Source organism: Marmota monax, unplaced genomic scaffold, assembly GCF_021218885.2.
Source record: "Marmota monax isolate L192 unplaced genomic scaffold, Marmota_monax_Labrador192_F-V1.1 WCK01_AAM20220418_F8-fsc00129, whole genome shotgun sequence".
In the NCBI taxonomy this organism is placed as follows: Eukaryota; Metazoa; Chordata; class Mammalia; order Rodentia; family Sciuridae; genus Marmota; species Marmota monax.
The window spans coordinates 1,331,991-1,359,008 of record NW_026693811.1 but is presented as its reverse complement, the minus strand read 5'-3'; the positions used below and the strand labels follow the sequence as shown (position 1 = coordinate 1,359,008).

The 27,018-nt window shown below is 38.1% G+C and overlaps 1 protein-coding gene across 1 annotated transcript in view; it reads left to right on the top strand.

Moving 5' to 3' along the window:
• The window catches only part of Pla2r1 (phospholipase A2 receptor 1), a 124,774-nt gene that overhangs the window by 10,806 nt on the left and 86,950 nt on the right, over positions 1 to 27,018 (top strand). The window contains 5 exon segments of the mRNA XM_046462259.2: positions 5,440 to 5,823; positions 8,066 to 8,239; positions 16,757 to 16,930; positions 20,349 to 20,462; positions 20,936 to 21,079. Coding sequence (XP_046318215.1) covers positions 5,440 to 5,823; positions 8,066 to 8,239; positions 16,757 to 16,930; positions 20,349 to 20,462; positions 20,936 to 21,079 — 990 coding nt within the window.

Below are 27,018 nucleotides of genomic sequence, written 5' to 3'. Positions count from 1 at the left end.
GTACTAAGTTCACTTCCTAAAAGAACCTCCAGTTGGCACTGTACATATCAAACTGTACTCTTGGCCCTAGGCTTTGGATTCTGACATCTTGGCATTATAGAGATTGGCAGGCCTCTGACAGTCTTTTGAATACTTGAAGGCAAAAAAAAAAAAAAGATTCATTACAACTACCTTTCCAGAATCATCATGTATTAGTCAGTTTTCTGTTACTATAATGAAATAACTAAGGCTTGGACTTTATAAAGAAAACAGGTTTATCTGGTGAGTATCTTATGGCAGATGGCATCTTGGCCAAAATACATGTGAGAAGGAGATCCCCCATGGCAAGAAAGGAAGCCAGACAGAGGGGAAGAGGCAGTTTTGCACCTTTTCTATACAATCCTTTCACATGAACCAACCAGAGTCCCATGAGAACTGCATCAGTTCTTTCCAAGGGCAGCACCCTCCGTGACTTCATTACTTCCCACTAGGCCTCATTTCTTAAAAATCCTATCACATTGCCACACTGAGAACCAAGCGCCCAACACATGAACCCTTGGACACACTCACACCATGTCCCAACCATAGCATATCCCACTCTACCCATCACCTAATCCACTCACCTCTTCCCTGTATGTGATGTCTCCCTATTGGCTAGGTCTAACTGCTCTCTCCTGTTCTTTGCATCACTAATGCCCTGACGCCTTTAGTCTCTCCAGGTGGATCACAGCAATAGTCTCCAGACTCTTCCCCAAGTGTGCTAGGGTGCCATCTCCTCCCACCTAATTTAGAACTCCTCTGGGGCAGGAGCTTAGTCATTCTTCTTTGATTGTCTTGGCACCTAAAACAATGCTGGGCACATAGTAGGTGCTCAGTAATGTTTTTGTTGAATGACTCCCCACCCTGATTCATCTTTTACACCACAGCCTCAGTCATGTCTTGTCCCAAAGCTCCCTTTCACCTGAAGAAGAATATACAAATTTTTGAATAAAATTCAAGTTTTTGCTGGGCACAGTGGTGCACGCCTGTAATCCCAGAGGCTTGGGAGGCTGAGAGAGGAGATCGCCAGTTCAAAGCCAGCCTCAGCCAAAGTGAGGGGCTAAGCAACTCAGTGAGACCCTGTCTGTAAATAAAATACAAAATAGGGCTGGGGGTGTGGCTCAGTGGTCAAGTGCCCCTGAGTTCAATCCCTGGTACCCCCCCATCAAAATTCAAGTTCTTCATAAAATGATCCCAAACTACCTCTTTCTGACTTCACATTTTACTACAGTCAATATCTTTTTAAATTTTTATGTTATTTATTTTAGATATACATGACAGTATATATTTTGACATATTTATACAAACATGGAGTATTTATTTTAGATATACATGACAGTATATATTTTGACATATTTATACAAACATGGAGTATATCTTACTCTAATTAGGATCAAAGTCTTATGGTTGTACCTGATGTGGAGATTCATTGTGGTGTACTCATATATGTATGTAGAAAAGTCATGTTAGATTCATTCCTCTGTCCCTCCTGTTCCCATCCCTCTTCTCTTCCCTTCATTCCCCAGATTGTCATCACCCAGGAGCTGATTATTTGCATCATTTATCGGCGTTGGTGACATTCTCTGTGCAGAATGTCTCCTCTGCATGATTTCTCGCCCCTCCTTCTAGAGATTGACACTCCCCCACTCTCCTGACCACTGTGACAAGGACAGGGATCTTTGCCTGTCTTGTTCATGAGTGCACCCCTGTTGTTACAAACATTAGGTCCCTGGTAAGTGTTTGTGGGATGAAAATACGAGGCAGTTGGTGGATTCTCGGTTCTACACTCAACTACTGCCTTTTACCCTTTACTTCCACCCCGTTGTGCTTTTATCTCTTAGTCAAAATACATTTTGGCACTGAGTTATAATTTCTTCCATACATTTCAGTGATTGCTGGGGAGAACATGGGTGGCTGGAGGGCATGCATTGCAACACAGCCCCCTCCACCTGCCGGGGTCCAGCACATGCAGTATTAGGTACCCAATACATGTTGGCGGTTTGAAATTTCAAGTCTCCTACTTCAAAATATTCAACAACAATCTATACTAGTTCCATTTTCTTCTTTCTAGCTTACAAATGAGTGCATGTCAATACAGCTATGTCTGGACTGAACATGGTCCTCACTTATACGAGTCTAAAGCTTCTAGGACAAAATGGATTTGATGAAAGTAAAAGAATGATTCAATTAAATAATCTTTATAGTCCCATCCAGCTCTGAAGCTCATGGTTCTGAGTTTATGGGTAAAGTGAGTCTCCACACCCATATTCCTTCCTCAGCACTGTTCGGTCTTGTCCTCCCTGGAAAACGTGTGTACACTTCCCACGCAGAAAGGAGCCCTGTCCACCTCTTACATGACATCAGCAGAGGGTCCAGTAAGATGTCTTTAATTCTGGTCTGTTTTCTTGATCATGACTTTTATCACTTGTTTTTAAAGGGCTTATCTTGAGTTGTAATTATAGTATTTCCTTTAGAACAAACGGAACTTCCTTCTTTTTATTAAATAGGAAAATTTCCATGGTTTCAGAACAAATAGATACAGTTTCAAAGGACAGATATTTAGGCAAATAATTTCTCTATATCTAACACCATATATAGTGAATGCTTATGGAATGAATTAATTAATGAAGGAAATATTTTATTGAAATAATGTCATAAAAGAAATTTCCTAAACTTAAGTTTAACAGTTGCCCAAAGAAACGTTCTTAGCCCACTCCTCAGAAGAGTGTGTGTTATCTTACGGTATGTTATCTATGGTTTCCACTAGAAGGAGCTCAGAAGTAGAAAGTAGGAGCACTAACTCCCATGATTTTTTTTAAAGGATGGAAATTAGCTTATAAGTTACTTCTAGTAAATCAATCCTTCTTCTTCTCCTCCTAAACTTATAATTATGAAGGGAAGCATAATAACATTTTCCTGCAAAGAGATTTAGTAATTCTGGCAGTACTTCATTAATCACTTAATCAGTGTTCAAGCAGAACTGATGTCCTTGACATATATAATCAATCTTGATTCCTCCCACATTTGATTTTCATCCTTTTTGAAACCCAGCAACTATACACACTAAGGATTAGTGGCCCATTTCCACATTATAGTTTTGTTAGAGACAACTCATGTGCATATAGTAATAATCAGAATATTGATTCCTATAGTGGGTCTCCTCACAGTCTATTTGAAACACCCTTATCTTTAGTGGATTTATGAAGTGCTTAGGATCAGATTTTATTATAACTTCATGGGAAATAGGCTCAGGTCATTTATTAGCTTAACATATTTGGAGGTAGCCTGTTTATTTTTAGAGGCAATCCCCAGGTGCTTGTTTATGAAACATTCTGAAGAACTTTTCCAAAGCTGCATCCTACAGGCACCTGGCATGGAATTGTAATGGTACCCCAAAATTAGGAAGCATGGACTGGGTTTGTCTCATATCTTCTGCTTTGGAAAGGCATTGCTTTCAGAGATCAAGGAATCTGCCCAGTTCTAGTCTCCATAGCTCTTAGCCACTGACCAGCTATTCTACCTACCTAAGTTAGGTATATTAAGGGGTGAGGCCCAGATCTGGAGATATTTGAATGTATAAATATACATGGCTATGGTGCCATCATAGTAAAATAATTATCCTTTAATGAAAAATTAATGGAACTCTGAGCTAGCTAGAAAGTAATTAGTAGATTACAACAGAAATTAAAGTTAACATTCTACCCAGGCATGAAAAGGTGAAAAGGAGGGTTGGAAGGAAGGTTAATTATCAGAGTCCATATCACGTTGATGAAAGGTGGATTAGATTTTGAATGACTATTACTAATAACCATACAGACGTGGCCTTCATTAGGAAAACAAATTTCCTGATCTAAATGAAATCTCCTTAAAACCATTTATTCTCTCACTAACCCACCACGGCCACTGCCACTCCCTTCTCTTTTGCTCTGATGTATGGTGATCAAAGCAATTTTTTGACAACTAATTTAACTTCTCAAACACATGGCTATAAGAAAGGTTATCAATTATTAAATGAGGTATGGCTTTCATTAATACATTGGCAATTTTTTTAATGGTGTCTTAAGTAATTTTTGTTACCATAAATCAGTTCTCTTTGGTCAGGTTAATTTTGGAGAAACCAAAGAACTTTACCAAAAGTGAAGCATTTTTCCCTTATGCCCAGACATGAGGAGGTTCATTCTGCACTGTTTCAAATCTCTTGAAAGCTGTATCTTGCCCCTGCTGCATGACAAAACTCTCCCTAAACCTTGGCCATTGTAAAGGAACCTAACTATGTGCCTTGGGAACTCTGAAGGACAGACAGGAAGTAAAGTCTAAGACAGGAGCTTAGCTGAGGGGAGAGCAAAAGAGCCCTGATCAGACTTTCAGAGCAGAAGGGAGCTTCAGCATTCATGGGCCTCATCAGCAGCTACTGGCAAGTTCAGTCAATATTGAGCACTTACTGAACTTTGACATTGTGTTCAGGATACTCTGTGCTTGGACATGATTGTCATCTTCAAAAAATGAAAACAAAAAAAAATCTGTGAGAAAACACAGCCATGATGATTGTGCAATTGGCGACTTCCAGTCAGCAGCTTAAGTCAGGTAATAGGCAGGAGCTAGCATATTCCCTGGCCGGGTCCCACTAGCTTTTGCACAGGAAACTCACCCAGATCCCTTCTTCTGGCTCCAGAGGGAAGAGTTCAGGACTATGTCACAAAATGTCTACTTCCTCCACGTGGCAATGTGGCCTCTGGTTTCTACCACTGTCATGATGTTCTAGCCACCTGTCTTTTATCTAGGTATGGAGCATTAGCTAGTGTCCTGTTTACCTGCTGCTGATAGTCCCATGCAACCAGGCTACTCCTAACAAAGCAAAATGTTGCCACTTTTCTACTCCTGATGGATCCAGCACAGAAAGCAAATGTTAAGAAGCATTGTTTTTTCACCAGCATGGGGAATTATCTAGCACTTTCCTATATCCTCTTGGTGGTAGAGATTTTCATTTCAGTAACTCAGCTGTCATGTTCTTAACATCCAGGCATGCCTTTGAAGAAAACCTAAAGTATCACCACATATCTGGACACCCAATGCCCCTCCCCCTTGTTCTGATTATTATCACTTTCTGTCCAGTTGTGGTGAGTGCTTTCTCTCATCAGTATCACCAAATGATTGACAGGTAGTTATGTTCTTCTATGGCCAAGGGAGTCTTAGATCAGAGGTCTCCATTATCTCCAATAAGTCCTTTATATTTCCCTCCCAAAAACCTCCTGTTTTATGCAAAGAAAGCCCTTCAAGTAGACCCTACCCATCAGCTCCAGATCTATGTGGAATGGCTAGCAGCTACAACCTAGCACAGCTTAGATATGCACACGGGATCCTTGTGGCACTAGTTAATTACATAAGAAAGTCACATACCACATCTTTTATTTTTTGTTACAGATAAAGGAATATTCATTATCCAAAGTGAGAGTCTTAAGAAATGCATTCAAGCAGGTAAATCTGCACTGACCCTGGAGAACTGCAAACAGCCAAACAAGTACATGCTGTGGAAATGGGTTTCAAACCACCACCTCTTTAACGTAGGAGGGAGTGGTTGCCTGGGCCTGAATTTATCTAATCCAGAGCAGCCACTAAGCATATATGAATGTGATGCCACCTACGTTTCCTTGAGGTGGCGCTGTAACAGGAAGATGATCACCGGCCCGCTCCAGTACATGGTGCAGGTGAAGCAGGACGACATGGTTGTGGCCTCAAGGAAACATCTCCATAAGTGGATTTCCTACATGTCCGATGGTGGGGACATTTGTGAACATCTTCACAAAGGTAAAAATGTTTTAAATCAAAGTGCACATGGGATGGTATGCAGTATTTAGGAAACAGTCATGCTAAAGATACTGGATGATAAATGACATTCTATTTTGTGTGTACCAAGCATGGTCTGTGAGGAGGCACAATTTATCAGGGGACTTATATCTTCTATAGTTCTATTATTTTTGGCATTTTAAAACAGAAAACAAAAAAGTCACATAGTTAAATTATTTCCCTCAGGGTTTGTTTCTTTTGTAGCTTTCTCCATCCACCTGTCCATCCGTCCATCTATCCTGTACACACTTGTTAAGTGCTAACTATTCTTCAGCACAGTGTTAGGCGCCTGGTTTACAAAAGCCAATAAAGCAGATTTGGTGCCTCCCCTTATGGTGCTCTGCAGAATTATGCCTCAATAAAACCATGTCCTCTGAAGGACTCTAGAACATCCGTGGAAGCAGAGAATGGAACTCCTAAGGCCCAAGGTGAGATCATCTCCTGGGCTTCAAAGAATGAGTAAACAGAGAACTAAGAGCAAGACATTTTCAGGGCTTCCTACATACAATAAAGCAAGTGCTACAAATCAGCACTCAAAATGCCATAGTTCTAAAGAAGAACTCAATATTTTACTTCAGTATTTTAGCCATATACCCAAACTCACGTGCACACAGGGGAAGACCCAGCAATATATGCTTCTGAGTAGAAGGCAGGGGATTGAAACCAAAGCATTGTGTCCTAAAATGCCTCTGGCTCCTAACAGACGTAACTGCTAAGGCTGGTGGTGTGCTGTGAGCTCAGTCTAGCCCCTGCCAACTGTGGGAAAGGGATGGGAATCTCCATAGCTGACCCTTTTGCCCAGGACCTGTTGACTAAATTAAGGGTGGCCTTAATGCCCCTTACCATAGGAAGCCCCAGCTGAGTCATGAAGTTTTTGTTGATTCCTTCTTAACTCAAAGGATGGTGGATGATTGCAGTGTATTGAGAACACAGCCAGCAGACCACATCTGTATGGTCATCTTTCTAGCCAATGGGCCTCCATCACTCTCTCTCCATTTAGGCTGGTTGCCACACTGCACCCAGAGATTCTTTAAAAATGGAAATCTGTCCCAGCAGCTCAGAAGGCTGAGGCAGGAGGATAGTGAGTTCAGAGCCAGCCCCAGAAAATTAGCGAGGGCCTAAGAAACTCATGAGACACTGTCTCTAAATAAAATACCAAAAAAGAGGGGGCTGGGGATGTGGCTCAGTGGTTGAGTGCCCCTGAATTCAATCCCCAGTAAAAAATAAAATAAACAAATAAATAAAAATAAATTAAAAATGGAAATCTAATCTTGTCGCTTTCCCTTACAAAACTTGCCTGTGACATTTCACCATACTCTCCACCACCCTCAGAATAAAAGTCAAAGTCCTTAGTAACATGGCAGATAGTCCTACGGGAGCAGACACTCCAGGACTTCACTGCAACCCCTTCCCCTGAGCCGCCTTGCTCTTCTTCATTCACCCCACACACTCCTTTCTCTACACCTTTACATTTGTTGTTCCTTTTGCTGGCACAAATATTTCCACAATTAACACCCCCATTTTACCCAGTTCTTATTCAGGAAGACTTTACATTGGTACATACACACACACACACACACACACACATTCATGCACGCAGATTTGCGCATGCTTGCACAGTCTTCTTACCCCATTTTATTTATCTTCATGGCACTTACCATGACCTGAAATTATCATATGTTTGTTTCTTTGCTTTCCCTTTGTCTCTCCCCACTAAAGCAGAAACTCCTCATGAAAAGGAATTTTTCTGTTTTGTTCACTAAGATATCCCCAGTGCAAGGTACATTAAATGCTCACCAAATATTTATTGAATGAATAAATTAATAAATTTCTATGAAACCATTGAGGTTTAAATACCAACACTGGTGTATTGGGGAACTGGCGGATACTTTGAAGTAAAATCTTCATTAAATTTTCCTTTTCATCCATTCACAAGTTCTGTGCTACCGTAGCAACCCATTGTAGTAAATAAACAAGTGGGTGAATGTACAAGCAAACCATTTAACAGTTCTTCCTCTGAACCCAGGCCTGGAACTGGCTCTTCTACAGTCACTGGACAATAAGGACCCGGGGGCTCAGGAGGGTTAGTTAGTGCCTGCAGCTAGGAGGATTTCAGTTGATAAAAATGCATAACAAGATGACAGTGTGCGGAGATGATGCTAATACTGTATTTATCAGACTTTGTCATTTTTTTTTCTCCTAGACATGTATACAATCAAAGGGAATGCCCATGGGATGCCATGCATGTTTCCCTTCCAGTATAACCATCAGTGGTTTCACGAATGCACCCGGGAAGGCCGGGAAGATGACTTGCTGTGGTGTGCCACCACAAGCCGATACGAAAGAGATGAGAAGTGGGGATTTTGCCCAGATCCCAGTAAGAATAAATCTAGTCTTCTCTGTATGTCATGAATGAATCAAGGATGATTAGAAAGCATGTGTATCTAAAGAAAAGCACCAGCATTGATGTATTGAAGTCTGAATAAGCACCCTGATTCCATTAATCCCGATCTTGATTTGGGGCTTGTTTTTTGCCTTGGAAAAAACAATTCAGATGTATATTCCTTTTTCCCCCCTTACATTCAAAAAGATGTTAATTAGCCATTCTTCATTAAGCTCAGTACATAAGGATGCTTTAACCAGAATCAAATTATAATACTCTGTGATCTCATTAATCCCAGCTTCCCGGCAGGGTACTTCAAAACAAATCTGAACGCACATAAAGCCCAGTTATCTTTTCAATCCACTGCCTCTTCTGAGCTGCCCTAATTTCCCCACATCCATACTGCTTGTCTTGGCCATTGTCAAGTCCAGGCATCAACTGGCCCCTTGATGATCTTTACATAAAATCACAGTTCCCTCATTATTTCTCCACAATGGGTTCTCATCTTGTCTCCCTTTCCTTACTATTTATTCTCTAGCTATAGCCTCAAAATCCCTTTATCTTCTTAACTTGACTTTCAAGTTCTAGTGACAGATGCAAAGTTCTTTTTTTAATTAATGCTTTATAATTTTTATCTTATTTTTATTTAACATAAAGGTTTCTAATTGTTCCTACATATTGGACAATATTTATATACACTTTCCGCTCTCTCTATTCCATTTCTTCCATCTTTGCTCCTGCAAGTCAGAGTATAGTTTTTAGAACCTCTTCATCTTTCATGCCTACTTCCCCTCCACTTATGTAATGAAATGAAAAAATTTAAAAAGAAAGCTAATTGAAGAGATTAAGTCCAAAGAATCTGATTTACAAATTATGTATAGAATTGTTTTATAATCTAAGAGCCAATATGGCTTAGTAAATACAAAGGAGGATAGGCTTTGAAGTCTGATAAGCCAACACTAGAGTCCTGTTTCCTCCCAACAATGAGATTTTGGGAAGTTCCCTTTGTCTCTCTGGGTTTTAGATTCCTTGGTCATAAAATGGAGATAATAGCACTACCTATTAGGGTTATTGTGTGGATTCAATTAGTTAATCCATCTGAGGGATTTATAGCACCTGGCACACAGTATGCACTCATAGGGATTGGTTGCCACTCCCACCACCATCATCATCAAACTTAATTTATCTTTTCTGCATACACTCTCAATCAACGGTCCTTCCTCTTTATTGCCCATCAACAAGCACTAGGCTAAGCATAGTGGTGAATACCAAGAGTTTTAGAACTTTGGATTCTCCCTTGAAAGAATTTGGCAACTACATGGAAGGCATGGCTCTATGGTTGGCTCTATGCCAGAAAATGCAGACTATATTTGATAAGATGTTCTGGAATCACCTGAGATATAGTTAAAAATGTAAGTGCTTGCTCTTTTAGAGATGCAGAGAGTCCAGGATTCAGGACTCAAGTATCTGCATTTTTGACAAGTGCCTTAGGTGATCCTGATGCAGATAATTCATCATCAAAGAATTCATAGGATGCAGGTAATTCCGTGCAACACACATCTATGAATAGAGTGACATTAGGACAGTTAACAACCAATATGGTATAGGCTATTAAACAATCCAAGTAGAGATCTTAGTGTGGGGTTTGGAGTTCTAGAAGCCCACTGCTGGTATTAACCCCCGAGCTGCTGGAATGTGAATGAAGAGGTGCAGGGAAGTTTGAGGTAGCAGGGTGCTTGAGACATTAGCTATTCTACAAGCATGACAATATTTTGTCATTTAATAAGTGTCAGATCACCAACTTTCTCCATCCACATCCATCTAACATCCAGGTATACATGCAAGTAATCCCTACACACCCTCAATTCCTTAACCAGATGTCACGTTACTTGCATTATCTTCTCTATTTCTATCTCCAGTAGATGTCATTAAAACCAAAAAAACGAACCAATACTAATAGAATTAACACATATTTCACATGGATCTAATAGTAGTGACTTAAAAAAAAGAGAGAAAAAGAATGATAATATTCTTTTAAGATTCTCAGAAAAGCTCTGTTACTTATAGCCATTACATCTTCTCAGTGGAAGCCTGGGTTTCATGGGGCTCAGGACTTTTCATCCCCCAGACTATCTCTTTGCTTGGCTTCCTACAGCTCAGAAGCTTCCTCTACTTGACAGACTGCCAGATTCCCCTCTCCTGACCTTTACCACAACCAGCAGGGAGCATGTTTTTTTGGACAGTGCTGAACTGCTGTTCTAGTTTCTTCCTTTCTTGTTACTTTCGGTTCCAGGTGGCCAACATAACTCAAAATGATGTGTTAGAGACTGAAATCTGAGCAAGCTGATAGCTCTTTCCATGGGGTCAACAAGTGGATGGGACAGAGAGGAAAGATTCATACTTCTGCATTTCATCTCACATTTCTCACATGGAAATCTTTTCTCATGATGCTGAGGTTGTTGTTTCTTTTTTAAGTTGATTGTAAGTGATTTAAATTCAAAACTTAATACTGATGAACACACACACACACACACACACACACACACACCACAGTGAAGGGTGTGATTAAAGATCTTCAGGAATAAGCATGATGCATAGGAATCTCTCTGGGTTCGTTCAGAGGTCATTTGGGGCCATTCTTGGTCTCTCAGGGTTCTATGCTCTACAAAGCTGGAGAGTCACAGTTAGTTTGAGATATTTTTGGAATACCAACCTCTGGAATGATCTGACTGCCCTTAAACCTTATTCAGTTGGTATGATTTTGACGAGTAACTTGAATGACATGGTAGAGCACATTGATACCAGTGTCAGTGCATAATTGCCAACTTCACCTGAGCCTCCAACAAGAATCAGAGAAGCTATTATATCTCTCTTCATCAAAGTGAAAAAACTTTTGCACTTCAAAGGACACTATCAAGAAACTTGAAAGAAGGGCTGTGGATGTCGCTCAGTGGTAGAGCACTTGTCTAGCATGCACAAGGCCCTGGGTTCCAGTCCCAACACTGGAAAACTAAAGGAGGAAAATGAGACAAAAGCCTACAGAATGGAGAAAATGTTTGCAAATATTTTCCACTGGGGAAATAGAAAATATTTTCTATGAAAAATATTTGCAAATATTATGTATCTTACAAGGAACTTATATCTATAATATATTATTACAAGTTAATGATAGAAAAACAAATAATTGTATTTTTAAAAAATGGATAGACACTTTTCCAGAGATTTACAAATGGCTAATAAACACATGAAAAGAAACTCAACATCACTAGCCATCAGGAAAATTCAACAAAAACCTCAAACACCATTTCACATCCACTATCAAAAAGAGAGATAATAATAAATGCTAGTGAGGATGTAGAAAAATTGGCACTTCATCCACTACTGCTAGGATTGTAAAAGATATAGCTCTTTGTAACACAACCTGTCAGTTCCTCAAAAGATTAAATATAAAGTTCCCTATCATTCTGCATTTTGCTATTAGGCATATAATCAGAAGAAATGAAAACATGCCCACATGAAGCTTGTACATAGACACTCATAGCAGCAAATTCATAACAGGCCAAAAATAGAAACAATACAAATGTCTGCCAACTGATGAACACATAAATATAGTGTGATATAGCCCTATGGTGGAATATTACTGGGCAGTAAAAGAAAAGAAATACTGGTACATGTTACAATAAAGATAACTCTTGAAACATTATGCTAAGTGACTGAAGTTAGTCACAAAGAGAACATATTTTATAATTCCATTTATATTAAATGTCCAAAATAGTCAAACCTTAGAGATAGAAACTAGATTTGTGGCTATTGTGGGCTGGGGGTAGAGAGGAGGATTGAAGGGAAAGTGGGGAGTGACTGCCAATGGGTACTGGGTTTCTTTTTGGTATAATGAACTTGGTCTAAAATTGATGGTGTTGAGCTGGGGATGTAGCTCAGTGGTAGAGTGCTTATCCGACATGCATGCAGCATGCAGCCCTGGGTTCAATCCCCAGCACAGTAAAAATAAATAAAATCGATGGCATTTATGGTTGCACAATGTTTTGAATATACAAAAAGAAAAAAGCAATGGATTGTAAAGTTTTAATGGGTGAATTATACGGTATATGAATTATATTTTAATAAAACTGTTTTTAGATATATAGGAAATGAAGAAATGTAGATCATATGTGTATTATAGTATGTGACTGGTGGAGACAGAGAGAAGGCAATAACTGGGATAGGGAGGCCAAGGTAAGGAGTTTTGTTGTTGGTGATGGTACTGGTGGTGTTGTCTTCGTTGTGATTTCTTGCTTTTTAAGGATGAGAGGTGCTGAACCATCTATGAATGCATCTGAAAATGATCTCAAAAGAGGTTGAAAATACAGGAAAGTGAGGCAACTGGCAAAGGCCCTGTGATCTCTCAGAAGTCAGAAGGAAGTAGGGTCCAGATCAAAGATGCACAGATTGGCCTTTTATAGATAAAGACAATTTCTCTAGGAGAGATGAGGTAGGGTACAGTGCAGGCCCATTAGTTGCATTAGGTGATGGGAGAAAAGTAGAGAGACCAGTCTAGTGGCCGTGACTTTCTCTTTGGAGAGGAGAAAGAAGGAATGAGCAGTTTGGACAACGGGGAAGGTGTGAAATGGGTAGCATGGTGCTAGAAAGAAAGCTTCTTGGAAAGCTAGTGATGTTTCCAGGGAGTATTAGGGATGGTTGACAAATGAGATGGGTGGAAGGACTTTTCTTGGCAATGCTCCTCTGTTGGATGCAGGCACAGAGGGGACAGATGATTGGGCTCCTTCATTGAAATAGGGCACCATAAAGTCACTAATGAGCTAAATCTTCATATTCAAAGACAGAGCAACACATAACAAAATTGGAAGGGACAATTTTGCCTGGGGTCTTTGTAACACAGGCAGTCTAATTTTCCTTCCTTGGTGACTACTACTTCTCAGCTTCCTTTGATAACATGTCCTCCTTCACCCAACAATCTTTAAATACTGATAGGAAGCTTAGGGGATAGAATGGGCTAAGTAGAACATGCTTCCTGCTTTCCTGATACTTCTATCAAGAGGAACAGATGATCAACAAGCAATCACATAATGTATCATCCAATTTCAATTATGATCAGAGCTACCTTCCAAGGAATGTATAAGGCATTCAAAAAGTGCATTGCAAGGATCCTGACTCGGCCTGTAGACCCTGTTAAACGAGATTTACCAGCAGGGTACTTTACAGGGAACAGACACCCAACAACTATTTGCTGAGTCCAGGAAGACCAAAATGAGATAAAAAATAGTAACTTTACAAGTTGGCATTCAATAGCAGCTTTGATAGTACTAGTTTTCATTTTTCTAAAAAATTCAACAATTTTAAAAAGTGACAAGAAACAGTAGACCTGGGACAAGGGCAAAGCTATATTATTAGGGAAGAAAAACAAGCCACACTTAAGAGCAAGGAAAGGCTGATATCTGCCATAGTTCACAGTAAAATCAGTGTTGGTATGAAAACACCTCAGCCCATTGCAACAGAGGTGGCTTGGAGGGGAAAGATCTCCAACCTACAACATCATGCAAATGATTTCTATCATCTCTAGCAAACAATTAACTTCCCTCAAGGAGTTCAAAATTCAGTGAGAGAAAAGATAATAGAAAGACAACCAAATATGCAAAGAAATATGATGATGATTCTATCCCTTAGATTAAATTTTTTTCCAGAATAATTAAACACATTGAGACGTGAACTTTCAGTCTTGCGTTTTCAGTGGCTTAGAAAGAGAGAGATAAGGAGCCTGTGGCAGGTGGGTCCTGGAAAGAAGTCTCTGAGGCAGAGGTTAGCATGCAGGGAGTCTCCTGGGGAATCCTCGCAGGATGAGATTATGAGGAAAGGAAGGGAAGAGAGCAGAAGCGCACAGAGGTAGATATCATGTAGTCTGATGACCTCTAGACCAAGTTCTCAAATCGGTGTGTCCCTTCCAAGTTGCTCCTAGTTGGGAGGGGGGTCTTGTCCTTGCCTTGACCAGTCATGGTGTGGAGAAGGGAAGGGAGAAGTGACACTGGACAAAGAGGCTCTTCAGCCAAGGCAACACTTTAAGAGGGTTTAATGCTGAGGGGTGTCCCTTGGCAACTGGAGAAACAAGTTTTTTGGTCCTGAAGGAGGAGCAGGGCCACCCAGAACAGTGCTCACTGCTATGCCTGGACTTGTTATTTAACAACCTTCCAGTGAGATCTGTGGAGTGACACTCCGTCCATCTAGGGAAACAGAGAGCATTTGTGTCTACCTGCACAAAAGAACAAATCCTTACATTTCAGGTAAACCAAATTTCAATGACAAATGTGTTGACTCGTCAGGAGTATATGAACACCTATTGCAAATACTTGACTGAAGTTTCTCTATCAAATAACTTTGAGAATTCAAAACCAAGGAAAACCTAACACCAACTGAGCCATGGGGTGTGTAGCACAGACACAATCACCTGCAAACCTTTAACCTTGACTGTTGAGTATGTAGAATTCAGGCAGGTTCTACACAAAGTCATATTGACAGAGCCAGACTAACTCTTGGGGAAAAAAATAAATAAATGGGAATGAGATCAATTGAAGTGCCGTGCAGAACTTTTCTTGTCATGTATTTAGCTGTGGTCTGGAGGCTTATTAGGATTTATTGCCAAGTCTCCGTGGCAGCAGATGAGAAGCAGATACCCCACTCACCAGGACTGAGCTTCCTCTCAGATCTGCTGAGGATTGAACCCAGTGCCTCATACATATTAGGCAAGTGCTCTACCACTGAGCCACAACCCCAGCCCTCAGATTTGCTTTTCTAACATTCTACTCTCTTCTAATAGCCAAGGCCTACTTGGACATGCCCTCCTTAGGAAGGGTTTTGAATTTTTTCCTTTAGGACAGTGTTTTCTAGTATTTGCTTCCTGGAGCATCTGCCTTGGAAACCATGTTTTAAAAACATGTTTTAAAGACATGTTCCTGAATCCTGCCCTAGACCAACTGTTTCAGAACCTTTGAGACTGACAATCTACATTTAAAAAAATAATCTGGCTACATGAATCATTTGCACCCTTAATTAGTAAACAGTTCCCTCTCTGCTCCCCCTTCTGGTCTCAGCTGCCGCACTGGATGAACATGGCAGAACTAAGCTCTAAAAAATGGGAAGGCCTAGCATTTTAGCTAAAGACCGTCTTTAAGGATTCCATCTCAATGGGGAAATTTCAGCCACCAGGGCAAAATGGTTACGAAATTTCCCTCCCTCTTTCCCTTTTCTTTCTGGTCTTTTCTTCATCTGTTGTTCTGTGATAGTCTTGTCTTCTGCCCACTTCAGTCTTGGACCCTTCAATAAATACATGTATCAGCCAGGAAATTCTAAAGACAACCTGAGATTTATATGTGATTTAATAACTTCTGATTAACTAACTCAGTTCTGGGGAATGTGTGTTGTAACCAAACATGAAAAAAAACTTTCCACATTTCCCAAGGGAACCACCTAACTAAGTATGGGGAAAAGAAACTAAAAAGGCTTTCACCATCAAATAAGTTTAAAGAATACTGAATTAAAATTACCTGAACTGCAGAACATTTCATTCTTTAATAGGCTAATACACACCGGGAATTTCCCAGAGGACACCAATGTGCATTATGGCCTGGATCTACTTTGTGGAGACTCTTGAATTCATCTTATTCTGAGGACCACAATTGGGAAAGGATGTTCTAGATTGTAGTAGGTGGCCTGTCCATCAGCTATATTCATGCTATCGGATGGATCACATTTTCTACAGTCTGAAATTCTTTGTCTGCTTACTCTATCTTGGGGCTTAATTTAGCATTTTAGCAAAAGTACCCAAACTAGGTCTTCATTTTCTGTTATTTCAAGAAACTTGAGATTTCAGATCCACATTTCATACTTCATGAAATTTACTTTCAGGCATACTATGCAATCTTTGGCCAATGTCTTACAAGTGGATTTTTTGCTTCTATTCCTCTTGGCTGAAAGAACTATTCAAATATCAAGGTTCCTGTGCTTGATGTTTATTTGAAAATTTGTGTTCACTATTGACTCATGTAACTATTCTATTCTATGTATTCCACTTAGCACTTGGGTATTTAGGGAGAAAAATCTTTTGAAACAACATTTGTGTCTGTCTCCAATATACATTTTAATTCACAAAGCTTTTGATGTAAAGCTGTAAATGATTACTCACCAATGAATACAGATTTTATTTTTTATCCATGTTTCACTTCTATTTCCTTCTCTTAAAACCAGTTTTTATTATTTTCCTGAATGTATCAGAGCTTCTTTATTGATAATTTCTTGAATATCCTTAGGTAAATCTTGAAAAAGTTTAACTGTAAGACATCAATGAAATAACAATGCAGATTTTCATCTAACAGACCTAATCAAGAATAGATAAGCTTTAGAGGTTGCAAGTTGGACTCATTCCATTCAAAAGTGTCTTAAAAATATATGTCTGTATGGATAAAATAACACTATAGTGAATGTTTTAAATGGATTTTTTTCCAGCCTCTACAGAGATAGGTTGTGATGCTCTCTTGGAGAAGGACCTCGATTCACACATTTGCTACCAATTCAACCTGCTTTCATTTCTCTCTTGGACTGAGGCACATTCTTCATGCCAGATGCAAGGAAGTGCTTTATTAAGTATTGCAGATGAAAGTGAAGAAAATTTCATAAGGAGTAAGTAGGTGGATGACGCACATTGATATTGGTATGATAAAATGATTATTGTTAACAGTTATGTTCACATATGCAAAAATGTCTCTTCTGAAGACATTAGTCATTGAATTCCATTTATAAATTATTAAGTACTCTATTAATTAACAGTTTATCTGTCACTCACTGCATGCAGTACATACTAGGCTTTCTGGAAGATGCCAAAGAATTGAACATTTTAGTGGGAAAAACAAAAACACACACATGTGAACTAACAGTATAAGACAATAATATAAAATGTCAAAGGATTTGTACTAACAAGCGAGACTTGTGTTTCACCCATTCCCTAAATCATTCTTTTACTTCTTTATAGATTAAATGTGTTTGGGAATCCCTTTAAATTTTTTTTGGAAACATTAAAAAGTGTCAAAAAATTAGTCACTTTTATTAAGAATTTTTGACACTTTTTTTCTCAAATTTTATTACACATGTAGGACAATGAAAATAATTTTTAAATCAGCTATACAGAAAGAAAAGCAAATGAAAAATTACCTATAGTTCTATAAACCAGAGTTAACCATGTCCTTTTTCAAAAACATATAAATGCATGGGATATACATAGCATATATGAATAAATGGTATCATATGAAAGTATGAGGCAGCTATTGCACATAATATAGGTGCAGGAACCAGAGCGCTCCCTGCCTGGGATTGAATCCTGCCTCTACCACTTACTAACAGATTTACTCAAGCAACTCACTTAAACACTCTGTGCCTCAATTCCTCCACTATCTAGAGGAAATAATAGTACCTACTGCTTAGTGGAGATTACATCTTATAATACAGATGAAGTCTTAGAAAAGTGCCCAGCACACATAACGAATACTCAGTGTGTGTTAACCATTTAACAACCATGCACACAGTGGGTAAGCTGCCTTTTTCATTCGCCTACCTATAAAAAACATGTGTCCATGTCTGTAAATATATAGTATACATCATAATTGTTAATGATTACCTAGTAGTGTAGTTAGGCAGTAATGTATTTATGTAATCTCCTCTTAATTAGAGACAGATAAAATTATCTTATTTACTTAATTTGTTACAATTATTAACCATTCCTGCATATTTCATTGTTCATAGTTCCACAATTATTTCTCTATAAGCTTATAGAAGTGGATTCCCAGAATGGAAGAAGAGGCACACTTACTTAAAAGCTTTTGAAAGTCAGTAACATTTTCCAGAAGAATTGTTACAAATGGATAAACAGTGCATGCCTACCCTTCCCCCCAGATTTGAGTGAGTCATACATATTAGGGGAAAACACCAATTTCCAAAATTATTATTAACCTGGAGGTTTTTATGTAAAAGTTTGCACACCATTTATGAATTACAGTTTTATCTATCTTAACTGCAAAAATATATTATGAGAAGATTTGGAATTATGCATTGAATTTCAATAACTATTTTTGAAAATAAAATGTCAGAGACTTTGATTTATATTCCTCAATTCTATAATTAGACTTTGAAAGTTGTTTAGGAAAACAGAAGTCTATTCATAAAGACAGAATTCTGTTCTAATTAACCTATTTTTTAATGATGAGAATATTCTAATGTTTCTTGCTAGTTACTGGTGAACATTAACTATGGGAATAAAGAATTATCTAAGCTGTCATGTATGCCAAGCAATATCCAAAGGAATTTACATTTGAGTTTGTTATTACGATATTGAGGGTCAATTTAGTTGTAAAGATAAGTAGACAGGTTTTTTGAACTTTAAACATAGATTATAAATTGCAGAATGCCTTTATGTGTGTTAATAAAACAATTGCACAATGGACATTCAAAATATAAGAATAATTTATATTTTAATTAGATTACTTTAAAACATTACTTGGCACTTACTTAGATATGAATTATGGAAATTTTTCCCTGTTTTGTCAATGCATTTTTTGGGGGGGCGGGGGTACTAGGGATAGAACTCAGGGGGCACTTGACCACTAAGACACATCCCCAGCCTTATTTTGTATTTTACTCAGAAACAGGATCTCACTGACGTGGCTTTTGCTGAAGCTGGCTTTGAACTTTTGATCCTCCTGTCTCAGCCTTCCAAGCCACTGGGATTACAGGCGTGCGCCACCAAACCTGGCATCAATGCATCTTTCAATACATTTCTTGTCATCACAAAACCTGTTTCGATCTGTTAATGATCATATAGTGCTATTGAAAGGAATAATTAAATCAGCATTAGGACGAGATTCCATGTGCAATCACTGAGGATGCTGCAGACTTGCTATGTGAATACTCTGACCTCATAACCTGGGAAATTAAAGCATGAGATGCGTGATGCAGTGGTCAGCCACAGGAGCCACAGAGCCAGCCTGCCATAAACTGTCTCTGACCTAAGTAGTGGGAGCAGCCTCAAATGTTTTAGTCAGCTTTTTCACTGCTGTGACCAAAAAACCTGACAAGAACAATTTTAGGAGGAAAAGTTTACTTGGGGGCTTACAGTTTCTGAGGTCTCAGTTTATAGATGGCTGACTCCATTCCTCAGGGTTCAAAGCAAAGAACATCATGGTGAAAAGGTGTAGCAGAGGAAAGCAGCTGATGACGTGGCTCCAGGAAAGAGAGAGAGAGAGAGAGAGAGAGAGAGAGAGAGAGAGAGAGAGAGAGAGAGAGAGAGAGAGTACTCTCCTCAATCAAGACAAAATATATACCCCAAAGGCATGCCTCCAGGGACCCACCTCCTCCAACCACACCCTACCTGCCTACAACTACCACCTAGTTAATCCTTATCAGGAATTAATGCACTGATTAGGTTAAGGTTCTCATAACCCAATTATTTTGCCTGTAAACTTTCTTGCACTGTCTCACACATGAGCTCTTGAGACATCTAATAGCTAAACCCTAACATACTGCATGTGGCTTTAGTCCACACCTGATGGAGATCCCTCTGGATGCTCTCTGGTCCCTTGCATTTTGCTGCTTCTCTTGGCCACACATTTCTGACTGGCTTTCCCTGATCTGCTGTGCTTCAGCACACTTTCTGAAATTTAAAGACTTGCCTCCATTGGCTTTCTGGGAGTGGCCCTGGACACTTCCTCATCTACACTCTAAAAGTCTTAAATGCATGAACCCTTTGAAAATAAGATGGCTTCAGAATCTTAACAATGCACCCCTGAGTACATTGAGAACCTTTGAAGGACAACATTTTTGGATGCTTGAATGAAACACTGGCAGCCAAGTGTGAACTTTAGGAGATTGCTGGGTTTCTGAGGACAGTGGAGGTTTGCTTTTGTCCCTCTGAAGCATCAGGGTGGGTTTTAGTAGCACCTAAACCCCATCCTGTTACTAAGATTGATTAATGACTCTATGAACCAGGAATAGGAAAACAAGACAGAAGTATAACATTAAAAACGTTCTAATTCCATGATTTTCTTTTCAGAGCACATAAGTGGTAAAGCAGTAGAAGTATGGACAGGTTTGAATCAGCTGGATGAAAACACTGGCTGGCAGTGGTCTGATGGCACCCCACTTACCTATCTGAACTGGAACACAGGTACCCACAGTGTTTTACTTACCTTCGACATGTGGCATCATTCTGTGGCCTTAAGCAGCGGCATGTCCCATGTAGATACAAGACATTATTCTTGAAGTGGCTTATAAATATTTTTTAGCCTAACTAAATATCCTATAAGGCAAGTTTTTCCAGACAAATAAGGTAGAGGCCAGGAAGGTAAGCTATTTAGCTAAGGCTGCAGGAGAATGTGGGTTAGAGTTCAGGTTCCAGCTGCTGTTTTTAGAAATAACAACAAATTGCAAAAAAAAAAAAAAAAAAAAAAAAAATTCACTTTAAAGTGAAATTGGCTCTTTTGCCATCATTGGGAAATCATTTAATTGTCATGTCTGGACTTTAGCTGCAAAATCATAATATCTAATAGGCTTTACTATCTTTGAGAAGTTTCTTTAGATGCTAAAATTACATTTCAGTGTGTATTGAACTCACTTGAAACACACATATTGTATTTTCAGAGACGAACGTTGATCCATTTGTTGAATATCGCTGTGGAGTATTTAATACATTTATGTCAAATGCCTGGAGGAGTAGGGACTGTGAGTTCACCTTGCCTTATATATGTAAAAAATATCTAAACCACACTGATCATGAAATAGTTGGTAAGTGTTTTAACTTGTTCTTGCACGTTGTTTACTTATTCTCTCAATATATTCAAATTCCTCTATTTTTGTTAATTCATAATTTAAATTTAGCTAAAGCTGATTTATGTTTTTATGAATAAAAATGTATAACTAGATAATATCTGTAATTTCAAAAGCACAATGAATCTAACAGATGTATTTATGCTTTTACTAAAAGCTGAAACAACCTGAGCATAGCAAACATTTTCTTCCTCTTTTTAAAAAATTTGCATTCTTTAATCATTCTGCATTAGAAGCTTGCTCTTTTTTGCTAATCTAGATTTGAGTTTTATTTATGATTCCCCTAGAAATTAAACATATCAAATTATTTACTTCATTAATTTTCTTTTTTGTTAATTTTTTAATTGACCCACAATAATTGTACATATTTATGAGATAGAATGTTGTGTTTCGATATATTTCAATACATCTATGTATTGCATAATGATTAAATCGGGATTATTAGCTTATCCTTTATTTCAAATGCTCATCATTTCTTTGGAGTGAGAACATTCAAAAATCCCTCTTCTGGCTATTTTGAAATATACAATGCATTGTGTGTGTATGTGTGTGTGTATGTGTGTGTCTGTGTGTGTGTGCGCACTGGGGATTAAACCCAGGGCTTTGTGCATTCGAGGCAAGCACTCTACCAACTGAGCTGTATCCCAAGCCTAATGCATTATTTTCAACTGTAGTCACCCTACTCTGCAGCAGAACCAATTCCCCCTATTTAATTATAACTTTACACCCTTCTCGATTTTGTACCACATCTGTATCTCTTATTAGTAACACCCTCCCCCTAAAATAACAAAAAATGGTATAATTAAGACTTAAATAATACCAAATTACAATCTAGCCCAATTGTTTCTGTCTTTAAGGTCTATTACCTCTTTTTAGTTCTTGTGGGAATAAATGTCTTAACTCAAAAGTAGAGATAAAAACATAACCATTTTTAAAAGAATCATTACAAGAATAATTAGAAACAACTCTACATTTTAAAAAGGCTAAATTGTCATGTTTAAATATTGCCCCTTACAATCAGGTTTTAACTGTTATTCTCCTTTAAATAGCTCAGCCTGCGAATAATGTACAACAGGGGTAGGGATCCTGTCGTTTTTTTCCCCCACAGGGATTTTTCCATTCTTTCAAGAATTTGCCTAAAAATGCTGCCAGCTGTTTTTGTCCTTTTCCCTCTGTCTCTTCCTTCTTTTACCTTTCTCTGTCCATGTCTTTCTTCTTCATCTTTTCATTCTTTCTTATGCCCTCCTGCATTCCCCTGCCTCCTTTCTTCTGTTTCATGTTTTTCTAATCTACTAATTGAGACTAGAAGACCAGAAATGGGAATAGTGGCATTAGGTTTGTTTGCAGTATATGCTGTTGCTTTGAGATCAAGAAATTCTTCTGATGATTCAGTCCAGTGTCTTCACACTGTGCTTCTGGGATCCCAGGGTTTTTTGTTTGTTTGTTTTAACTGACACATAAAGAAAATAAGAATTGTACATGTTAACAGGGCAACCTTTAATGGTTTGATACATGTACACCTTGCACAGCATTGACATCAGGTTAAAATCTCTACCTCCTCAAGTCATTTCTTTTTTCATTGGTGCATTCTAGTTTTATTAGTGGAATTCATTGTTACTTATTCACATATGCACACAATGTAATTTGGCCAATTTCATTTCCCAGTAAAACTTTCAAAATTATTTCTTACAGTTTCTCAAAATACACAATACATCATTATCAACTACAGTTACCTCACGGTGCAAAAACACCAGTTCCTCCCATGTCCATCTAACTGTAATTCAGCACCCATTGATCAATATTTCCCCATCTCTCCCCACCTATTCTCCCTGGTCTCTGGTAATCATCAGTCTTTTCTTAACTATGGTGAGATCAACTTTGTTATATTCCACATATGAGTGAGATCATGCAGTATTTGTCTTTCTATGCCTGGTTTAGTTCATTTGACATACTGATCTCCAGTTCCATCCATGTTGTTCCAAAAGACAGGATTTCATCCTTTTTATGTCTGACTAGTATTCTGTTCCATTCACCACATTTCCTTTACCCATTTGCCAGTTGATGGATACTTAGGTTGTTTCCATTTCTTGACTAATATGAATAGTGCTGCAATAAGCATGTAAAACAGATGTGTCTTTGACATACTGATTTCATTTCCTTTGGAAATATAGCCACTAGTGGGATTGCTGGATCATGTGGTAGTTATATATTTATTTTTGAGGAACTTCCATATTGTTTTCCTTAATGGCTATACTAATTTACATTCACGACAACAGTATGCAAGGGTTTCCTTTTCTCTACCTCCTTGCAAGTATTGGTTGTCTTTAGTCTTTATTATAATAGCCATTCTTATCGGGGCAAGGCTATATCTCATTGTGGTTTGATTTGCATTTTCCTGGTGACTAGTGATATTAAACTTTTTTTTGTTATGTCTGTTGGCCATTGGGATATCTTCTGTTGAGAAATGTCTACTTAGATCTATTGCCCACTTTTTTTTTTAAGTTCTGTATCTCCAACTGTCAGCTCTATGGGAGTAAGGAACACCCACTACCTTTTTTTTTCAGTTTTAGATGGACACAATACTTTTATTTTATTTTTATGTGAAGCTGAGGATCTAACCCAGTGCTTCACACATGCTAGGCAAGCGTTCTACCACTGAGCCACAACCCCTGCCCAAAGTCTAGACTCTTTTTTTTTTTTAATCAGATATTGAACTCAGGATCACTCAACCACTGAGCCACATCCCCAGCCCTGTTGTGTATTTTATTTAGAGACAGGGTCTCACTGAGTTGCTTAGCACCTCACTTTTGCTGAGGCTAACTTTGACCTCACAATCCTCCTGTCTCAGCCTCCTGTGCTGCTGGGTTATAGGTGTATGCCACTGTGCCCACTTTAATCAAGCTATTAGTTTGTGTTTTTTTTAATTGAATTTTTGGAGTTCCTTCTATATTCTAGATAGTAATTCCTTGTCAGATGCACAGTTTGCAAATATGTCTCCCTTTCTGTAGATTCTCTCTGTGCTCTGTTGATTAATTCCTTCACTTAGCTTTATAGTTTGAAGTAATTTCCATTTTTGCTTTTGTTTCCTATATTTATGAGGTCTCAACCAAAAAATGCTTGTCCACTCCAAAGTCCTGAAGCATGTCTCTTTTTTTCATCAAGTACTTTCATGTCTTACATTTAAGTCTTCATTTTTTTTTAGCTTATTTTTGTAACAGGTAAGAGATAGGGGTCTAGTTTCAGTCTTCTGCATGTGGATATTTTTCCAGCACCATTTATTGAAAAGACTGTCCTTTCTCCAATGTGTGTTCTTAGCACCTTTGTCAAAAACCAGTTGGCTATGGAAGCATGGGTAGATTTGTAGGTTCTCTCTTCTGTTCCATTGGTCTATGTGTCTGTTTTTATGCCAATACCATGCTGTTTTGATTGTTATAGCTTTGTAGTATGTCTTGAAATCAGGCAGTGTAATGCCTCCTGATTTGTTCTTTTGTTCAAGATGACTTTGGCTATTTGGAGTTTTGTTTGTTTCCATATTAATTTGAGGACTGTTTTCTCTAGTTTTCTGAAGAATATCATTAGTATTTTGATAGGAATTGCACTGAATCTGTAAATCATTTCATGCAATACAGACATTTTAACAACACTGATTCTTCTAAGCTGTGAACACAGGATGTCTTTCCACTTTTTGTCTCTAATTTCTTTAATCAATGTTTCACATTTTCATTGTAGATATCTTTCATCTCTTTGGCTAAACTTATTTCAAGACTTTTTGATAGCTATTGAAAATGAGATTGCTATCTTGATTTCTTTTTCAAATAATTCATTATTGGCATAAAGCAACATTACTCATTTTTATAGATTGACTTTCTATCTTGCAACTTTATTGAATTCATTTATTAGTTATAAAAGTTATTTGGTTAGATCATGTCTTCTGGAGACTGACAATTTGATTTCTTTTTTTCCAATTTGGTTGTCCTTTATTTCTTCCTCTTGCCTGCTTGCTCTAGCTAGGACTTCCAAGACTATATTGGCTAAAAGTGACTATATTGGCAACTTTGTCTTGTTGTAGATCTTAAAAAGAGAGCTTTCAGTTTTTCCACATTCCATATATTGATGAACCACATCCTCAGCCCTTTTTATTTTTGTTTTAATACAGGGTCTTGTTAAATTGCAGATGCTGGCCTCAGACTTGCAATTCTCCTGCCTCAGTCTCCTGAGTTGCTAGGATTACAGTTGTGTGCCACTGTGCCTGGCTACCCCTTATTATTGTATAGTGACTTTCCTTTTCTCTTTTTACTGCTTTTGATTTAAAGTCTATTTTATTTTATATAAATATGGCTACTCCTGCTTTATTTTTGATTCTACTTACATGTCATATCATAGCAATCTCTTCACTTTCAGCCTATATGTGTCCTTAGAGGTAAAGTGAGTTTCTTGTGAGCAACGTATATTTGGGTCTTGGTTTTTTGTTGTTGCTGTTGTTTTCTTTTCTTTTTTGCTCCAGACACTGTATGTCTTTTAATTGGAGAATTTAATTCATTTATGTTTGAGGTAATTATTGATAGCTAAGTTTACTACAATCACTTTATAACTTGTATTCTAGTATTGTTGTAATTCTTTATTTCTCCCTCTCTTACAGTCTTCCTTTATGGTTAAGTGATTTACTCTATCAGTATGTTTTGATTCTTCACTTTTTATTTTGTTTTGTCTATTATAGATTTTTGCTTTGTGGTTACCATGAGGCTTACAAAACATAACTTTTGATTATAACAAGTTATTTTTAATTTTTACCAACTTAAAGACCAGAACAGAACCAAATACAAAAGAACAAGAGAAAATATACTACTAAGAAAAGTACACATTCACATCCCCTTCCTCCTCACATTTAAATTTTTTGATAGCCCATTTTACATCTTTCTATATTGCCTATCTCTTAACACATTAATGTAGTTATTATTTTTCAACATTTTGAATTTTAGTTTTTATATTAAAGATATGAATGGTTTAACACCATACTTACCATATGAGAAAATATGAGAACATTCTGAATTTGTTTATATACTCTTATTAGTAGGTTTTCTACCTTCCCATAAATACTTTTACTCATTAATGTCTCTTTCTTTCAGTTTTAAGAACTTCCTTTAGCATTTCTTGTGTAATAGATCTGGTAGTATTGTATTTTCTCAAGTTTTCATTTGGGAATGTCTTGATCTCTTCTTCATTTCTAATGGATAGATTTGCTGGGTACAGTATCCTCAGAAGATAGTCTTTTTATTTCTTTTTCCTTCAGTACTATGAAAATCTCAGGCCACTCTGTCCTGGTCTACCAGGTCTCTGCTAAGAAGTCTGCTGTTGAGTAAATTGGGAGACTCCAATGTGCTGTTTGTCTCTCTTGCAATTTTGAGAATCTTCTCTTCATCTTTCACCTTTTAGAGCTTGATTATAAAATACCTTGGGCTAGCCCTGGTAAGTTAAATCTGACTGGTAACTTTTAACTTTCTTGTACTTGGATATTTGTATCCTTCTCTAGGTTTGGGAAGTTTCCTGTTATTATTTCTTTGAGTAAGCTTTCTACCCCTTCAGCATTTTCAAGTCTTTCTTGAACACCAATAACCCCAGATGCCTCATCCACAGTTACTGGCCTGTGGTTACACTGCAGGATTCTACCTGGCCCTAGGCAGATGGATGGACCAGCCCCGGGTTCCCGTGTCATACCTGTGGCCACCCAAGCTTCATCACACCCTGAGCCCATAGCCCACTAAGACCAACACAAATTGGGTAGGAGCAAGGCTCACTCTATGGGCTGTCTATTGATGAGATGGACTTGTGGCCCCATTCTGCCATTAGCTAGAATAGAAATACAATATACTGAGGCCATGTATCTTCCCCTGGCACTG